This window comes from Cervus elaphus, chromosome 29 (genome assembly GCF_910594005.1).
Source record: "Cervus elaphus chromosome 29, mCerEla1.1, whole genome shotgun sequence".
Lineage (NCBI taxonomy): Eukaryota > Metazoa > Chordata > Mammalia > Artiodactyla > Cervidae > Cervus > Cervus elaphus.
In genome coordinates this window covers 35,247,781-35,266,336 of record NC_057843.1, presented here as the reverse complement: position 1 = coordinate 35,266,336, position 18,556 = coordinate 35,247,781, and the positions used below count along the sequence as shown (strand labels likewise).

Sequence of the window (18,556 nt, the reverse complement as noted above, 5' to 3'; positions counted from 1 at the left end):
TTTTGGCATAAATAAGATTTAGGTGAAAAAAGGCAAAATGGAGTTAGCCTTGCATTAACAATGCTGAACAAAACACCCCTCAGCAGGAATAATATTTTTCCTCTGTTGAAGCACTTAATGTTCTTTAAGAAACAAACATATATTTCCTATCCTCAATCACTCTGAGCATCTGCTCAGCAATAAACCTCAACTGGTTGGTGAAATTCAGTAAAGGTAACATACAAATTGTTTCCCTTGTTGTTCTCTTCCCCTCCCCTTTCTTTCAGAATAACATACACAAATTAATAGGGAAATAGATTTTAAAAATGTATTCTTTCCCAATGAGATGAATGAGGTAACATTCCATCCATCCACTCATTCACTTTATAAGGTAAGAAACTGGACTCTTTCCAGATAGCTGTCACTGAAAACAATCAAGTGTGCTAATAAGCTCATAAAAATGGCAAATATTTTTAAGACTTTAGGCTTTCCAAAATTTGAAGGAAAATTATTTTTTTCCTTTTTCCACCCCACCTCAGATTTTCACAAAGAATATAATTTCAAGATACATGTTTTGCTGAGTTTCAGTAATAGTAAAGAAAGAATATAAACGACTGGTTGAAATAAAGTGATACAGTCACCTCTCATGGCGATGTCATTGGGGCTATAAAACTTTCAGTAAACACTGTGTTCTGGACAAGATGAGTCATGCTTCTTACCTGGTGTTTGGAAATTAAGGCGCCTCAGTTCTACTGGGTCTGTTGGATGGTGTGAAGGGACCTCCTTACTGTTTGGTATGCTGCTCTTTCTAGAGTCAGATTCTGCCCTCTTCCTACAGGGAAAGAATAAAAATTTAAGAATAAAACAACCAAAAAAACTGAAACCGATTTAAAAAGGCAAACAATTATGCATGTGTTGCCACCCTACCCTTCCCCCCATCCGCCCCCACCCACTCCATCCCCATTTGTAGTTTTAAAACTTTTTGACCTTTGTGACTTTGTTAAGCTAGCTTTTTTCTCTCCTGGCCTACAGTGTTTCCTCAGGTCTGAAAATTTTAAGTGGATGATCTCTAAGTCCTCCTTTAGCTCTAGAATTAAATAATTCAGACACTCTGCCTTTAGGCATAAGGAGGTGCTGGTGAGATAGGTTTGGGAACTTGTTCAGCTTTTCTTCCTTGTCCACTAGTTCTCTTTGGGAGGAAAAGCATAGACTAACCCTAATAACCAATACTATGATTGTAGTTACCATGGAAATAAACTCAGAAACTACTTGGCCTCAAGCTAAACAGCTAAATCTGCCCCCCTCCTTTCTTCTGCAGGATTCATGACTGGTGACTGCAAAGTGGACCTGCATTGGATTTTCCCATAACCAGATAAATACAGTAAGTGTATTTCTAAGAGTTCAAGTTAGCCTGATACCTGGAAGGAGAATCAGGACCACACCAAACCAACATCCTTTTTCTCTTTTAAATTCTAAGGAAAAAGTCATGTTGCCTGTTTATGGTGTCAAGGTAAGTATCTTTGCTTAAGGTGTCATGATGTGATTTTTAAAAATGTCTCTGCAACAAATGTCAGGTTTTTTCATAAGATTGCTTTATCCATGTTTTTTCCAGACAAATAATCACAGAGTGGCACCTAAATATTTTCCTTAAGGTTGAATTAGATGAAAAACTCACTTAACTAAGGGAGAACTTTTCAAACAGTGGTTTCTCCCCAATACAGATTCCAGCAATCTCCAGGCTGGAGTCATAATCAGAGCATCTCACCCTGCTCAGAGCAAAGACATTCTTATCTGGGAGGAGGGTGCAGAGCGGGTAGGAACTCTCTGTCCCTTTTGATATGACTGTGGTTCAGCTCATTAGTGCTGCTGTGGCAGTGGGGTCTCATCCAGTGCCACCCAGGTCGTCCCATGGTTAGCTAGAGGGCTCCTGTTAAATAGCCTTTCTTCCCATCTCTGCTCATCTGTATAGAATGAAAGCAACCAGAGGATGAAGGGAAGATTGATGCAAAGGGAAAGTATACTTGATTTGCTCAAGTGCAATGCCTTTGGCAAAACGTCCTCAGTGCGATGAATTTTGGGGGGTGAGTCCTGTTAGACATGTTGTTCTCTCAGAACCTTGGATTAACCTGTCTCAGGATTTACTGCTTCTACCTAAAATTCTCAAATATAGCCTTAGGACACAGTGTACTGCCAAACATACTACCAGTCAGAGGAAAGCAGTGAATTGGAGGCATGCCAGAGGAACTGGCAGCTCCAGTTATATGGAGTGAAAAATGAGAAGGAAAGAAAAAGAAGAGATGAAAGGCTGGTGAGAGATAGATGAAAAGGAAGAGAAAAAGGGGCTAACAAGACAATGTGAAAGAAGGACAGGACAACCACTTGCAGAGTAGAAAATGTCAGTGTGTTTATGCTGTGAGTATTATTAGCCTCATGATACAGACACATGCTTTACTATTGAAGATAAATTGGTTAACAAAACACCACCAAGTTTGGACAGTCAATCAATCTCAAGTGTAACAAAGATATGGTTGGTCTTTTCCAAGTAATCCCAGTGGCCCTTCTCAGGTTTTGGTCTTTTCACAGTCTGGCACTTTTTTTTTTTTTAAACTTATGTGCCAGATCCGATGCCTAAAACCTGGATTTGTATCTCTTTCCAGATGGCTCTACAGTCCTTCTTGCAGGATTATAGAAGCCTCATGAAGAAATATCTGGGCAAGGAGACACTGGCTGTTAGGTATTGGGGGGCATCCTCCTTATCTTCTGTTGCACTGAGGCCAGATTGAGTGGCAGTGAGGCAGGGGGAGAAGAAAGAACACTCTGTAAAGACATTTGGTCAGTTTCTTTGGTACCAGGAAAGCGAAAATCCTATCTTGTTGCCCAGTGAGTCTTGGAAAACCCAGAGCATGAGACTAAAATGACAAGTCACTCTTGTAATAAGTGGGAGGGGTGTTCTGACATTTAATAACTAACTTCTCCCTCAGTCTGTCTAAATAAGATAATCTCTGAGAAACCAGTTTCCAAAACTCCGAGCCAGCTAGGAAAATCAGCTGTTTAAATTTCATTCTGCTTCATTTAGTTTTGATGATCACAACACGAGTAATTCTGACTGCCCACACTTTACCGCATTGTTTCTAAACAGAAATGTGTTAAAATGTGAGTTTTCTAACAAAGAATTTCTAAGCAAGATTTGCAGGATGAAGAGTTTGATCATCATCAGAAACAACAATCATTTTAAAAAATGAAATTTACTGTTACAAAGTATTAAATGGCATATAATGGTCTAAATCAAGCCCAGTATGAACATCAGGAGTGACATTTCTTTTTCTGGTAAGTTTTTGGAGATCTCATTATTTTCAACTAGAAAAAAATAACAAATAGTGACTAGAAACAGATTCTGAATATTGCCTTGCTATTTTTTCTATCAGAATTATAAATTCCTAGGGTAAGTTTATTTCTCACAGTGAGAAGTGTCTACCATGGGCAGGCGTTATCTGCGTGAAAAGAAAATAGAAAAGCACATGACATTTCAGATATGGCAGAAAATGCTAATTGTATAAAAATATGTGTTTATTTGGGCTGTGAATAATGTACAACAAAAACGCTGCTCTTTGGTCTCAGCGGGGTTTTATTTTCATCTAGTCTCACCTGGCTTTGATCTAAATGTAAAGTGGGGAACAAAAAGGGACATGGGGTGGAAGATCATATCTATTGTATTTATTTGGAACTTTTGTTCAGACATATGCATACAGGCTTTTGGAAGAAATGTAATTATTTACTATTAATAGAGATTTCAAAGAAATCAGTTCACAACGATTCTGACGACATCAAGAACAGAAGCCCAACTTTGCCACTACTGGTATCTCCTTGGGTAAGTCAACTACAAACCTAACTTACTTAATTTCTTCACTTATACAACAGGGGAAGATGGTTAGATGATGTTAAGTTTTGGTCCAGCTCTCTTGATAGAACAAGAAGGTAGTGATGAAACTGTGAAATGTGGCCAGTTTTACAGTGAGAGGTAGATTTCTGAGCATATTAAGTGGATTCAAAGTGTTTTGAGTTTTGCCTTAAAAGAACTATTTTGCGTGTGTTTTTCTGCTGGATTAATGACAAGCACAGGTTCTCTGAGGTACTGTTGCTGTCAGTGAAAGTGTAATGCAGCTTGTTGACCAGTGTTACATGGTTTTAAGGAAAATAATGTAGCGGTAATTCTCTGGTATGCATCAGAGTCACCCAAGAGGGCTTGTTAAACTACAGGCTGCTGGACCAACTCCCTAGAGTTTCTGATTCGTAGATCTGAGGTCAGTGGGATCAAGAATTTGTGTTTCTATCAGGTTCCTAGGTGATGCTGGTGTTCTTGCTACTTGTCTCCATAGAGAACCACTGAATACAACACTGGAAGGGAGGCAGGTTAGATGGGCGTCGAGATCCTTTGCTTAATTTTAACCAGGAATTCATAAATGTGTGTGTGTCTCAGAAAGCTGAAAGGTTAGCTTGGACTGATCAGTAAATAAGCAAGCAATATAGGAATGATTATTATTGCTATTATTCTTCAAGGCTAGAGGACAGGGAAAATAATTTGGAATTAAATACAAATTCTTACTAAAGTATTGCCATCGATATTAGCAGGGTATAAAAATGTTAGTATTCCTGTACAAAGGGTCTTGAGATCATACTTTCAGTAAAAACAAACAAAACAAAAATGACTCACGTTAACACGTACAAATGCTCATTTAACCTTAACTACAAACAAAACTCAGAGACAGGTTTTACTACCTTTTAAATTTACCTTTAAATAATCTATTTTATCGTCACATATAAACTACTACTTCCTGAATCATTTTAATATCAAAATTACTTTTTATACCTAGGCTTTGTCCATGTTCCCTTTGCCAGTTTCATCTTTTATCTCCAGCCTCCACCCTTACCCCCTCAATACCTCCAAAGTGTACCTGTCTTCTTTGTTTTTTTTTTTGTACTGAGCATTAAAGGGGTTTGATCTCTATTCCTCACCTGTCAGGCTTACTGCTCCATTTTAATGCAGCAAAAAAGAAAAAGAGAGGCTAGATGTTAGTTGGCCAATGGTAACAAGAGTAACCATGACAACCAAGATTTAACAGCTCATCATTAGGGACATACACTGACACATATTAGAAAATGATAGCATATCAAAATATTCCAAGGCCTCTAATCATGAAGCAAATGGAGGACATGAGAGTACATGGCTAAGCAAAGCATTTGTGGATGTATTAATGTCAGATTCACTTTTATTCATCAACCTACAAAACACTGCCACAACTAATTATATCCTAGGAAGAGTTTGATGGTAGAGATATTATTTGATTTTTAAAAAACATGCCATGAGACAACAACTAATGTACTTAATGGGAATATAACATTATCCCATATAAGAAATTCAGTTCATTAAAAACAGTCTTCTGTTAAGAGGTACATCATTCCTTTAAAACACCTGCAAATTACACTGACCTGCAGAAAAATTTGCACAATTGTATAATATACCACAAGGTAATTAAGTGGCAGAGATGAGTTCTTCAAACACATTTTAGCAAGTAAGGTGATTATGAATCTTTTTTTTTTCCAGTAAAAGCTTAAGTACATTTTCAGTTTTGGAAAATATAATACTCATCATTATATCTACAGAGCATAACCCATCTATATAGCTGTGCTAACCCAGAAAAGCCATTTATTACCAGTCACTGACATGACCCATATTTTCCTAGTCACAGAGGCACTACTGTATGTGAAGGCTTCCAGCTCACTCTCATTGGCACTTTCACCTGTGATAATAATGTGGACTGTTTAACCATGTTCTTTATGCAGAAAGTGTAACCTTCACCTAAAAAGAATTCATCTAAATAGTCTTCATATTGAGGCAAACTGCAAAATATTTTGTGAGTTCTTAATTGCAAGAAACAAAGATACCAGGTCTACCTCACAGCCAACAAACTATACACCCATATTGCTACAATATCTTCCCTTAAGGTAATCCAGCCCATAGCTTTTGAAAAGTACAAAGTCCACATTTAAACTGTACACACACACACACACACATACAAAGTGAATAATGAAAATGATATCAGACACACAGGTTCTTTTGATTCTTAAAGTGATTTAGCTAGTTATGCCAAGTTTTTAAAAATCCTACAAGTGTTCCTAACTTGGCTTATTTTTAATCAATCAGTGAAGTCATCAGTGAATCCATTGTAGGAAAACCTATTTCTCTGGCAGAGTGAAATACTTAGTGAATTGCCAGGTTTGTATATGAAAAGGCTGTTGAATACTAGGATGAACCAGTGCATACTCTCCACTTCATTCCTCTACCACAGAAATGTCAGCCTTACTGCACATGGGTACATATTTTGTGCAAATATCTATAAGTTTAAAATCTTTTGGAATTTAAATTGCAGGCTAAGGATTTCATTACAGCTCTTGCCAGTCAAGATGAAGGTGATAATAAGAGATGGAATAAATAAGAGGAGGGGACTGAGTTTATCTACCACTATTTGATTCTTGTAAATTTGATTATTCAGTAGCCCTCTGCACCATGCACTCGCCTTGGCATAAGGAAATACCATGAGGAATAAGACAGAGTCCTTGACCTACAGTTTAGTGGGGGCAGAAAGCCAAGGAAATGGGCAATGGCAGTAATGCGGTAGGTTCTATGATTAAGATAAGCAGAAAGTGCTTTAGAAGCATAGAGAAGGGGGGGCCTTAAGGCAGCCTTAACTGATAAAAGAGGACATGAGATGGACACTCAGAAAGACTTTCATTTAGCAAGTGGATCTTAGCTTACTTCTAAAGGGTGAGTGAGAGTTTGCTGGGTCAAGACAAGTGCCTGTGGAATGAGTAGAAAGGCTTTCCAAAGGACCTCCTCAAAGGCGAGAAGGCCTAGCCCAGTGTGGATGCCTATTTCTTCATAGCATCTCAAAATATTCTGGACTCTGATACCATGGGAATACATGTAGGGCTGATTCGAAAAGATGATTAAAGAGGTAGAGTCCACAGGGAACCACTGTTAGGAAAGGTCTATACCTTAGTCACATCTTCCTCATGGTCGTCACACATGAACATCCAGAGGGGATGGAAATTATTTACTCTCCACTCACATTAGACTATTACTATTCAAGAATGATAATTTGGTCTAGACCATGTCTTCGTGCTTTCTAACATCCTAATCCATTTTTTCCCTTTCATAGTATATAATAAATACTTATTCATCTTGAAATGTTTTTCTTAGATTTACATTTTAAGAATATTTTCTATAGAAATAATTCCTGAACAGTTTTAGAACTAATGATTGAAAAGTCTTACAGATGTAGCAGATGTGCAGGGTAGATGAACATCAAAGAACATTCAGTTACTTTATGGATTCTTTTTTCTTTGTAGGGGAAGATAGATGAAGGGCAACATGGAGTCATTTAGAAAACGTACATGTGCACTGAAGGTAAAAATAATACAATGTTAATTCTATTACTTGATCTTTTTTTTAGGTTCTCATATTTAAAAAAGGTCAGTTATCTAATCTATGTACTTATTTTAGAAGTGAAGAAACCAGGGCCTGGAGTGTTAGCATGACTTTCTATCCCCTATAGCCACCTAGTTACAAAGCTGGGACTTGAACTCATGTTTCCTGCTTCCTAATTTACTTTTTTTTCCTAAATCTTGCTACATCGTCTCTCTGAAGTTAAAACTGTTAAATCATTGCACATGTATCACAGATACAGTCCAGAATTTTTTTAAAAAAAATCTTAGTGCAGGAAAATTAACAAAGATCTACAAAACATTTCATTAATACTATTCTGATGACCCTTTAAGACCCTTACAAAGCCTCAGTGATATGTTTTGTTATTATCAATGTATTATGGGTTTTAGCACATTTAAAACAAAGTCAAATGAACAGAATGCAAAATGAAAATAACTGCTATTCCATATTACTATAATTAATAGAAGTAACTCTCCTCAACTGACTCAGTGAGATTTTTTTATATGGACAAACCATCCACAGCTATAGATCTATTCCTAACAAAGGTAGTCTTGTAAACAGGGGTATATTACCAACAGGATTATCAAGATACTGTGAGTCAGCAGTATTACATACTCATTCCCTAATTACAGTATTATTTGCATACAGAAAGTGAAATACTTTAATAATAGTAATGACGGTAATCAATTCTGAGTGATTACCAATGACCTGTATATAAACTGAAAAGCACCTAAAAAGAGAGGTATAGTGTTTGTTATATAATTTTCTTTGCTCAGATTCCAAGCTATTAGAGACACTATTCATTGCCTACAGAAGATTTCCTCTTGAACTGTTTCATGATAATCAGGAAGGACATTGTTGGGTCTACTTGAGTTTCAAGTCAGGAATGTTCTTTACTGCTGAAGCAAGCATTTCTATTTCAGAAATGCTTCATGGGCTTTCAGATGGTTAGCTAAATATACTTAGCATTTGAGGATGTGTGCATTTCCCAACAATTGCTTTAGACAATGCTCACATATGCATACACTAAAATGCAACTTAAATAGTCATAATATCTTTAAATATGATGCCTTTTTTGCAGGATTAGGAAAAATTAAAATAACTGAGTTGATATTTTTCAAGCACATGTGGATAAAGAAAACTTAATTACCAAGGTTAGAATCTTGTTTCTCCCTATTTATGTAACCAGTTTACAAGGCCATGCACATATCTATTAAGTGGCATGACTTAATGACAGCCAGATAGATCCTAATGAAATGCAACTTAAAAATAAGGTAAGCATCTTGTTCATTCTGAGTAATAACAAATGTCATGTGATCTAGAAACACAGTTGCCAACAAGCAATTTTCTCCTCTGACCCCCACAGCAGGATGTCAACACTTAGAATTATAGTTGTTTTCTGTAAAACATGTATTTTTTACTTTTTTCTTATTCTATTCTCTTCCGGTAATAAGTGCAGTACATAAGAAGCAAAGGGTACTAGCTCTTGCCTGCCTTAACTCACACAGGATCTTTTGCTGTTCTGGGGCACGTAGGAACCTTGAGCTTCCAGGCCTTAGCTCTTACACAAGAGATAAGTGATCAGATACAACAGGCTCCTTACCATACACACTGATAAGATGCAGACTGGAAGGGGGAGACTGAAACCATCAACTAAGATATTCTGGCCTTCATTCATTCGCTTCTTCAGCCATTGTAGGGAGTGGACAATTAAGCAATGGCAACAATTAGGAAAAATAATGATTTTTTTCTTCATTCTTTCTAATTCTGAAAGAGGATAGGTAATTTAATGCACTAGGATTATAAACTTCCTCAACTTGACTTTTTTTTTCCTCAGCCCTGGAATGAAATTGGAAAACAGTCTCAGAAGAGAGTTATTCAAAGGAGTAGTGTCTTGAAAAGTACTGTTTTGAATCCAGAGAAGAGCTTTGGGAAAAGGAAAAAAAAAAATCTCTTCAGAGAACAAAGGAATGCAGGTAGGAATAATTAATGTAAACCAATGAAAGGAGCTACAGGAGTAGGAAAAAGAAATAATGAAGATAAGATTGTCAGATTAAACATGTAAGCAAGAATCAAAATGAAGACATTCTCATCTAATTTTGAAGGTCAAGGTTATGGTGATGGATGGTGGTTTAGTCGTGTGCAACTCTTGCAACCCCATGGACTATAGCCCACCAGACTCCTGTGTCCATAGGCATTCTCCAGGCAAGAATACTGGAGTGGGTTGCCGTTTCCTTCTCCAGCGGATCTTCCTGATCCAGGAATCGAACTTGGGTCTCAAAGAGAAAAATTATCTTGCAGTAGAAGGGAGTACCTTCACAGTAGCATTCTAAAAGATGAGACACTACAAAGGAAAACAGGAACATAGATTGAGTTGCATGAAAATAAAATTTGGATTCAAAAAAAAATTGATGTAAAGGAAGGTAATTCAGTCACTTTGAATATTGTATTTTTTTAGTTCAGGAAGAAGTGGAAAAATAATTACTGTGTTTTCTATCCAACTAAGCAGTGACCTAGGGGACAAAATCTTACATGTAATGGAGACAGATATAGGATTGACAAAACAGTACATTAGAAAATATGGGTTACTGTGGATTATTTGCATCCCACCTGTGGTCAAAGACACTAAGAAGGAAAATAGTACCTTGGATTTCCTCTTGGACACAGATGAGAATTCAATACTGAAGATGTGGAATAAGGGTTAGAAGAGGAAAAAATTCATCTTCCTCCTCTCTTTTATTTCTTTAATCTTCAATTTTTTAGCTACTTTTGCTAAATTTTGAGAAATAGCTACAGAAAAAAATCGCAGTACTCGGGCAAGTTAGACTTGTAATAGTGTTTCAAAAATCCATGCTGAAATGGAGCAATTAATGATCTAATTTGCTTCGGATTATCTGCTTGTGAATAACAACATCTCAACTGTCATGCAAAGAACTCATACTGTGCAAGTACCTCAGAAGATGGAGATTGGATCCATGTCTGCTGGGCAACAGAGTCTATACCACACACTGAATGAGCTCAGTCTTCATATTTTGTTCTAACGCTAATGGATACATTTCTCCTCCCAGTGATTACTGGAAATAGTTTTATGAAGATCAACCACATAATGACCATGAGACGATGATAAAGTCTTTGAAAACAAGGCAGCCCCCAAGACTGCCGCTGAGGCGCTGGGCAAACCTACCTTTTATAGAGAAGGATAGCTATGACAATGCAGATGATAAAGACCACTGCCAGCACAGGCCCCACAACCCAAATCAAGCCTTCTTCTTCATCCGTGATGGGCTGTGGGTCCAAGTCCATTGACACAACAGGGTCAGAGTAAGGGCTGGTTGCATACATCTTCTGAGGAAAAACAGAGTCTATGTTAGTTATGACTAACTCAATAAGGACTTTCTAGACAGCATCTTTAGCACTAGAAGAAGCAGAGATTCAAGATGTTATGGATTTCATAGTAGTTTCAAAATATTTAAAAGGTGGAGGGAAAGGAAGAAAAAAAGAGTTTTTGCAATCTAAATTTCTTTATAAAGTATTTCACAATAAAATAATTTTTGATGGTATCTATTTTCATAGATAACTCTCACTGGGATTTATATATTGGAATAGTAAATGATCTTAAGAAGTGTAAGTACCAGTAAATTAACCAGTCACAAAATGTTCACTGAGCAATTTACACTGTGCCAATGTATTACATACAAAATGAAAAATAAACAAAAATACTATAGTTCCAACCCTTAAGATGTAATCACTCAATAAATACTTATACAGCAAAATATCAATATTTAAATATTATATTATGAAAGCAGTCCTAAGTACTGCACATTAAAGTCTAAAACTTCAAAAGTTCAGTGTTCAAATTATATAGATGCAAGATATATGAAAGTGATAATATGGCTTTCTAGAACATAAAATTTTGAGGACTTAAAAGGACTTAGCAGTTTTTATGTAATTTTATTACAGTACTAGTCAGAGGTTGATATGGTTAGTCCCAATAGAAAATTGGTAAAGAGAAAAGAAAACCTTATATATTGTTGAGGGGAATGTAAATTGGCACAGCTATTATAGAAAGTAGTTGTTGGTTCCTCCACACATTAAAAATAAAACTACCATATAACCCAGCAATCCCACTCCTAGGTTTATATCTAAAGGAAATGAAATCACTGTCTCAAAGAGATATCTGCAAACTTGTGTTCTCCGCAATATACTCACAATATCTAACACATGGAGGCAACCTAAAAGTTTCCTTTGGTTGAATGGACAAATGAAATGTGATTACATGTACACACATATACAAATGCACACAATGGGATATTATTTGGCCTTCAAAAGGAGAAAAATCCTGCCAAGATCTTCAATGACATGGATGAATCTGCAGGGTATGATGCTAAGTACAATAAGCCAGACAGAGAAATCCATATTACAATATGAGTTCTGCGAATCTAATGTGCAGCAAGGTGACTATAGTCAGTAACACAGTATCATATACCAAAAAGTTACTGAGAGTAGATCTTAAACTTTCTCACCACAGATACAAAGGAGTTACTTATCTTAATCTTGGTAATCATTCACAGTGTGTGTATATAAATAAATATATAAAATCATCACAGTGTACATTTTAAATATGTACCACTATATTTGGCAATGAGTCCTCAGTACAGTTGGAAAGATACATGCAAAAAAATTACTTGGTGAAGGATGGGACTGAATATACATAAATTCTATTTCTCTAATATCTAGTTTTGTTCTGTCCTATTTTAGATTATCTCAGAAGATTCTCTTGACTTTTCCCATCTTTAAAATACTGTCTTTTCCAATAGAGACCAGTCCACAGTCATGAGCTGCCCCACATCTTAAGAATAATCTAACAGCTCATACAGCTCAAAAAGAAACAACCCAATCAACAAATGGGCAGAAGACCTAAATAGACATTTTTCCAAAGAAGACATACAGATGACCAACAGGCACATGAAAGGATGCTCAACATCACTAATTATTAGAGAAATGCAAATCAAAACTACAATGAGCTATCACCTCACACTGATCAGAATGGCCATCATCAAAAAAGTCTACAAATAATAAATGCTGAAAAGGGTGTGGAAAAAGGGAACCCTCTTACACTGTTGGTGGGAATGTGGATTGGAATAGTCACTATGGAAGACAGTAAGGTGGTTCCAGGGAAAACTAAAAATAGAATTATTATGTGATCCAGCAATCCCACTCCTTCATATTCAGAAAAAAATATTTTAAAAAGACACATGCACCTCAGCGTTCATAGCAGCACTGTTCACAATAGCCAAAACATGGAAACAAACAACCTAAATGTCCATCAACAGAGGAATGGGCACAGAAGAAATGGTACAGATATAATGGAATATTACTCTGCCATAAAAAGGAACGTGCGAAGTCACTTCAGTCATGTCTGACTCTCTACAACCCCATGAACCATAGCCCACCAGGCTCCTCCATCCATGGGATCTGCCAGGCAAGAATAATGGAGTGGGTTGCCATGCCCTCCTCCAGAAAAAGGAATGAAACAGTGCCATTTTCAGCAACATAGATGGACTTAGAGATTATTATACTAAGCAAAATAAGTCAGACAAAGTCAAACACCATATGATAACACTTATATGGGCAACCCAAAATATGACACAAACGAATCTATCTATGAAGCAGAAATGGATTCACAGACACAGAGAACAGATCTGTGTTTACCAAGGGGAGGAGAGAAGGGCTGGACTGGGAGTTTGGGGTTAGCAGATGCAAACTATCACATTTAGAATGGATAGACAGTAAGGTCTTACTGTATATAGCAGGGAACTATATTCAATCTCCTGGGCTAAACCATAATGAAACAGAATGTACATATGTATATATACATATATATCTATGTATATACACACACACTCACAACTGCCATTGCAAGAGATGCAGTTTCAATCCCAGGTTGGGAAGATGCCCTGGAAAAGGAGATGGCAACCCACTCCAGAAATCCCATGGACAGGGGAGCTTGGCAGGCTATAGTTCATGGAATCACAAAGGGTTAGACATGACTTAGCAACTAATCAACAATTCTCTCTCTCTGTTTACATATATATATATGTAACTGAGGCACTTGGCTGTACAGCAGAAATTAATACATTATAAATCAGCTATTATTTCAATTAAAAAAAAAACCTGTTTCTCCTCTTCTCACTCAAGCACCACCGTAGATCCTATTTTCTCATTTGCTAACCTCACCTTATACAGTTCTTACACATCCAGACACCTTTTCCAGATTAGCCACAGTGAACCAAGCCTTTTTAAAAAACTTTTTCCTTTGTGACTGATGAAGCATTAACTTCCAATTTAAACAGTTCATGCAGCTTGATATCAAAGAAACAAACAACCCAATTAAAAAAGGGCAGAAGATCTAAATAGACATTTCCCCAAAGAAGACATACAGATGGCTAAGAGGCACATGAAAAAAATGCTCAACAGTGCTAATTATTAGAGACATGCAAATCTAAACGAGAATGAGGTATAATCTCACACCAATCAGAATGGCCATCATCAAATAGTCTACAAATAAATAAACGCTCCTATACTGGTTGGTGAGCATGTAAACTGCAGCCAGTGGAGAACAGGAACTGTGGAGGTTCTTAAAAAACTGAAAATAGAACTACCATATAAGACAGTGACCCTACTCTAAGACATTTATCCAGAGAAAAGTATAATTCAAAAAAATACATACACCGCAATGTCTACTGCAGCACTATTTTCAACAGCCAAGACATGTGAACAACTTGAATATCCATGGATAAATGAATAAAGAATACATACACACACACAAACACACATCAAAATATTACTCAAGCATAAAAAAGATCAAAATAATGCCATTTGCAGCAAAATGGATGGACCTAGAGATTATCATACCGATTGAAGAAAATTAGAGGAAGACAAATATCATATGATACCACTCCATACATGGAAGCTAATTAAAAAAAAAAAAAAACATACAAATGACCCTATTTAGAAAACAGAAATAGACTCACAGGCATAGGAAAAAACCTACAGTTACCAAAGGGGAAAGGAGCAGGAGAAGGATAAATTAGTGAGGGACTACTATAGATAAAATAGATAACCAACAAAGACTGGGAACTCTACTCAATATCTTGTGATAATCTATGAGGGAAAATAATCTGAACTAGAATAGATACATGCAGATATGTACAACAGAATCACTTTGCTATATAACTGAAACTAACACATTGTAAATTAGCTATTCTTCAATTAAAAAAAAATGCTCTCCTTTGGTTCTCCTAATTCTATAGTCAACAGATCCCTTCCTGATCTTTCCAAATAGCTATGTCTTGTTAACTGTCTCTGAATCCATTTGATGAGCCAGTATTTTTATCTTTTTTTTTTTTTTTTTAATTTTTTTATTAGTTGGAGGCTAATTACTTCACAACATTTCAGTGGGTTTTGTCATACATTGATATGAATCAGCCATAGATTTACACTTAAATTCTATTCTCTGCTATCTCTTTTTCACTCCTGTGTAGCAAGGTGATCCTCAGCTTTAACTTCCAACCACTATGTAGATTACTTCCCCATTAATGGTCCTTAACTTAGTAATTCTGCTATGTCCCAGATCTTCATTTCCAAATTCAGTTCCTAGAGACTCCTACATCTATCCTCAAATTAAGAACTTCGGGTTATTTTTCTGCTTCCCAGATATACCCTCCTTTCGACTTGCTCATTTCTCTTTCCTCTCAACAGCAATGAATGAAAACTTACTGATTCTACCTGATCAGTTCTCTCCAGTCTCAGTCCTCAGGTCCTCTTTCCATTGTCACAATACCACTTTTCTCATTACCTCATTCATACCCACCCAAACCACACCAAGAAGTTCTTTCCTCTAATAGTGTCTACTGCTACTAGAGATATTATCCTAAACTGCAGCTGTAAAACCTTCAGGAGACACTCTGGCAATTCCTAAATAAAAATTAGACATCTTAGCATGATTCTTAAGGACCTCCACAATTTTTTTTTTTTTAACTTTACCACATATAACATCAGTTCAGTACAGTTCAGTCACTCAGTCGTGTCTGGCTCTTTGCGACCCCATGAACTGCAGCAGGCCAGTCCTCCCTGTCCATCACCAACTCCCAGAGTTTACCCAAACTCATGTCCATCGAGTCAGTGATGCCATCCAACCATCTCATCTTCTGTTGTCCCCTTCTCCTTCTGCCCTCAGTCTTTCCCAGCATCAGGGTCTTTTCAAATGAGTCAGCTCTTCGCATCAGGTGGCCAAAATATTGGAGTTTCAGCTTCAACATCAGTCCTTCCAATGAACACTCAGAACTGATCTCTTTTAAGATGGACTGCTTGGATCTCCTTGCATTCCAAGGGACTCTCAAGAGTCTTCTCCAACACCACAGTTCAAAAGCATCAATTCTTCAGCACTCAGCTTTCTTTATAGTCCACCTCTCGCATCCATACATGACTACTGGAAAAACCATAGCCTTGACCAGACGGACCTTTGTTGACAAAGTAATGTCTCTGCCTTTTAATATGCTGTCTACGTTGGTCATAACTTTCCTTCCAAGGAGTAAGCGTCTTTTAATTTCATGGCTGCAATCACCATCTGCACTGATTTTGGAGTCCAAAAAAATAAAGTCAGCCACTGTTTCCACTGTTTCCCCATCCATTTGCCATGAAGTCACAGGACCGGATGCCATGATCTTAGTTTTCTGAATGTTGAGCTTTAAGCCAACTTTTTCACTCTCCTCTTTCACTTTCATCAAGAGGTTCTTTAGTTCTTTTTCACTTTCTGCCATAAGAGTGGTGTCATCTGCATATCTGAGGTTATTGATATTTCTCCCGGCAATCTTGATTCCAGCTTGTGCTTCCTCCAGCCCAGCGTTTCTCATGATGTACTCTGCATATAAGTTAAATAAGCAGGGTGACAATATACAGCCTTGACGTACTCCTTTCCCAATTTGGAACCAGTCTGTTGTCCCATGTCCAGTTCGAACTGTTGCTTCCTGACCTGCATACAGGTTTCTCAAGAGGCAGGTCAGATGGTCTGGTATGCCCATCTCTTTCAGAATTTGCCAGTTTATTGTGATCCACACAGTCAAAGGCTTTGACATAGTGAATAAAGCAGAAATAGATGTTTTTCTGGAACTCTCTTGCTTTAACATATTCTATAATAACAGACTTCTTGCTACTACTACCAAAATGCTCTATTTTCTCTTTGCTGTCTCAAGTTCTGTAACATTTAGCTCCTGAAATTCAACTCATCTTCAAGGCCTCATTTAAATTTTGCCTCTGTTGAAGCTCTCTCTCCTTAACTGGAAATAATCAGTCATTTCACAAAATGTAAGTAAAATAATTTTAACAATTTGAGGTAGTCCTATTTGTTTTTTAATGGTAGTGGTCAAACTATATTGTGTTTTGATCTGTGTATATGCCTTATTTTCTTTAATGAAACTATAAACTCCTTGAAGGTACAGATTTATATACAATTTATGTTTGTATGCTTAAAGCAACCAGAACTTTGCATTTAGTGGGTTCCCAGAAAATCTTTGTTGAATAAAATGCTCATTTTTTTCAAATGACTGACAGTATTAAAACATGAGAGAGCATACTTATTTTTCCATGATCAGTAAATATACTTATTTTCAGTCTGCATTTTTTAAAAAGTAGGGCATATTTTCTGAATTTAAGTAGGACAAGCTCAGCAGTCATTCTGGAGAATACATGCCCACTAAATGCATATATGCTAGTCTCCTTTCCCATTTTCCTCACTATGTCCAAGAAAAAGATTGACTTGACTTTCAGATTTTCTAATGGCATCAAAAGAAGATTAAAAGCTCAATATATTCCAAACCTTCTTAGAAGTAGATAAAAAAGGAAAGATATATACAGTATAAGGATTTACACAAAGGACTTGGCAAATACATTCTATATCCAAGAAACATGATTCTTTATATAATTGTTTTGCTTTAAATTTCCCCCTATTTTGTGGGTCACATTCAAACTATTTGGGAGACTGAAATAAGCAAAACTCTGTAATGTGAAATTCTCTACCAAGAGCCTTTGAGATAATAATCTTGGTTAGTCAAGAGAGAAATCTAACCAGAGATTTTTCCCGAAGTACACAGATTTCCAACCCAAATCAGGAAACAGAGACATGTAAAAAGGAAAAGAAAACCGTAAAATGATACCAGCCTTATGAAAAGCAGAATTTGTTCAGTATGTGGGGGTAATGGAAAAGGTTAAATGTTAGTCATTCTAAACCAGTCCTTTGATACGCTTAATGAGGCAGTTAATTGGGGGACAGCTCAATTGGGAAGGTAGATATTTTCTGTATGCAAATTGCCATCCCACCCTTTCATCACTTATGAAAATCTGGAGTTTACAAAAGACTGTATCACTACAAAAGCATTATATTAGTTGAATGCAAGTCTCTTCTAACAAATGCTGGCATGAACACATAGAAAACAAAGGAAATACTGTTAGTTTTGAAAATGATGTTGAAAAAGATGATGGAGAAAGGGGCAATTTAGACAATTTATATTTGGAAAGAAATGCTAATTACATAATTTATTCATCAATGGTGATACTTTCCAACACTAGTAGAAACATTTGGGAGACATTAGAAACCAGAGTCTCTGACAGTGCATGATCTGATGAACTTCCTTTTCATTGGAGTCTCTGATCTACCTCAATGCTCTGAACATGCTTTAGAAAATGTCCTAGAGCTATTTAAAGAAAATTTCTTTCAAATATCTAAAAATCATTAAAAAAAAGAATATGATTCCAGCATTCCATGCCCTTGATGTTCTGACTTAAAACCTTCAACTAGAAAGAGAAAGCATATCTGTACATTAAAATTCCAGGAAGCCTGTCACTTTGTTTTCAAATGACACCCTGTGCACAAAGGTAAACCAGGCAGAAAGGCTGCCTTTGTGTTTTGATTTTCCAGGAGGGAATTCCTTCAGTCATTTGAAGAGAAGCCCCACTGTATATGCTAACACCGGATGTGGAGAAATCTTTGATATTTCTTAGACTTCTCCTATCGAG

General features: G+C 36.7%; 1 protein-coding gene and 2 long non-coding RNA genes across 16 annotated transcripts in view; 2 read left to right on the top strand and 1 right to left on the bottom strand.

The window, feature by feature from the left end:
• Window positions 1-2,769, top strand: part of LOC122686210 — a 182,946-nt gene extending 180,177 nt beyond the window's left edge. The window contains exons 4-6 of the long non-coding RNA XR_006338655.1: window positions 1,298-1,360; window positions 1,457-1,489; window positions 2,637-2,769. This is a non-coding gene — a long non-coding RNA (uncharacterized LOC122686210). The remainder of the gene's footprint in view (window positions 1-1,297; window positions 1,361-1,456; window positions 1,490-2,636) is intronic.
• Window positions 1-18,556, bottom strand: part of PTPRD (protein tyrosine phosphatase receptor type D) — a 428,379-nt gene that overhangs the window by 131,038 nt on the left and 278,785 nt on the right. For 7 of the 13 annotated variants that reach the window (XM_043891355.1, XM_043891349.1, XM_043891356.1 and 4 more), the window contains 2 exons: window positions 10,668-10,828; window positions 699-811 (listed from right to left, as the gene is read on the bottom strand). In XM_043891355.1, coding sequence (XP_043747290.1) covers window positions 699-811; window positions 10,668-10,828 — 274 coding nt within the window. The remainder of the gene's footprint in view (window positions 1-698; window positions 812-10,667; window positions 10,829-18,556) is intronic. The other 6 variants (XM_043891351.1, XM_043891352.1, XM_043891354.1 and 3 more) reach the window with 1 other exon arrangement.
• On the top strand, window positions 3,219-9,451 carry LOC122686209. Of its 2 annotated transcripts, none has more exons than XR_006338654.1 (4): window positions 3,219-3,306; window positions 3,765-3,847; window positions 7,387-7,444; window positions 9,321-9,451. It is a non-coding gene; the product is annotated as an uncharacterized LOC122686209 (long non-coding RNA). The 2 variants fall into 2 exon arrangements; XR_006338653.1 differs by having other exon boundaries at window positions 3,224-3,306; window positions 3,715-3,847.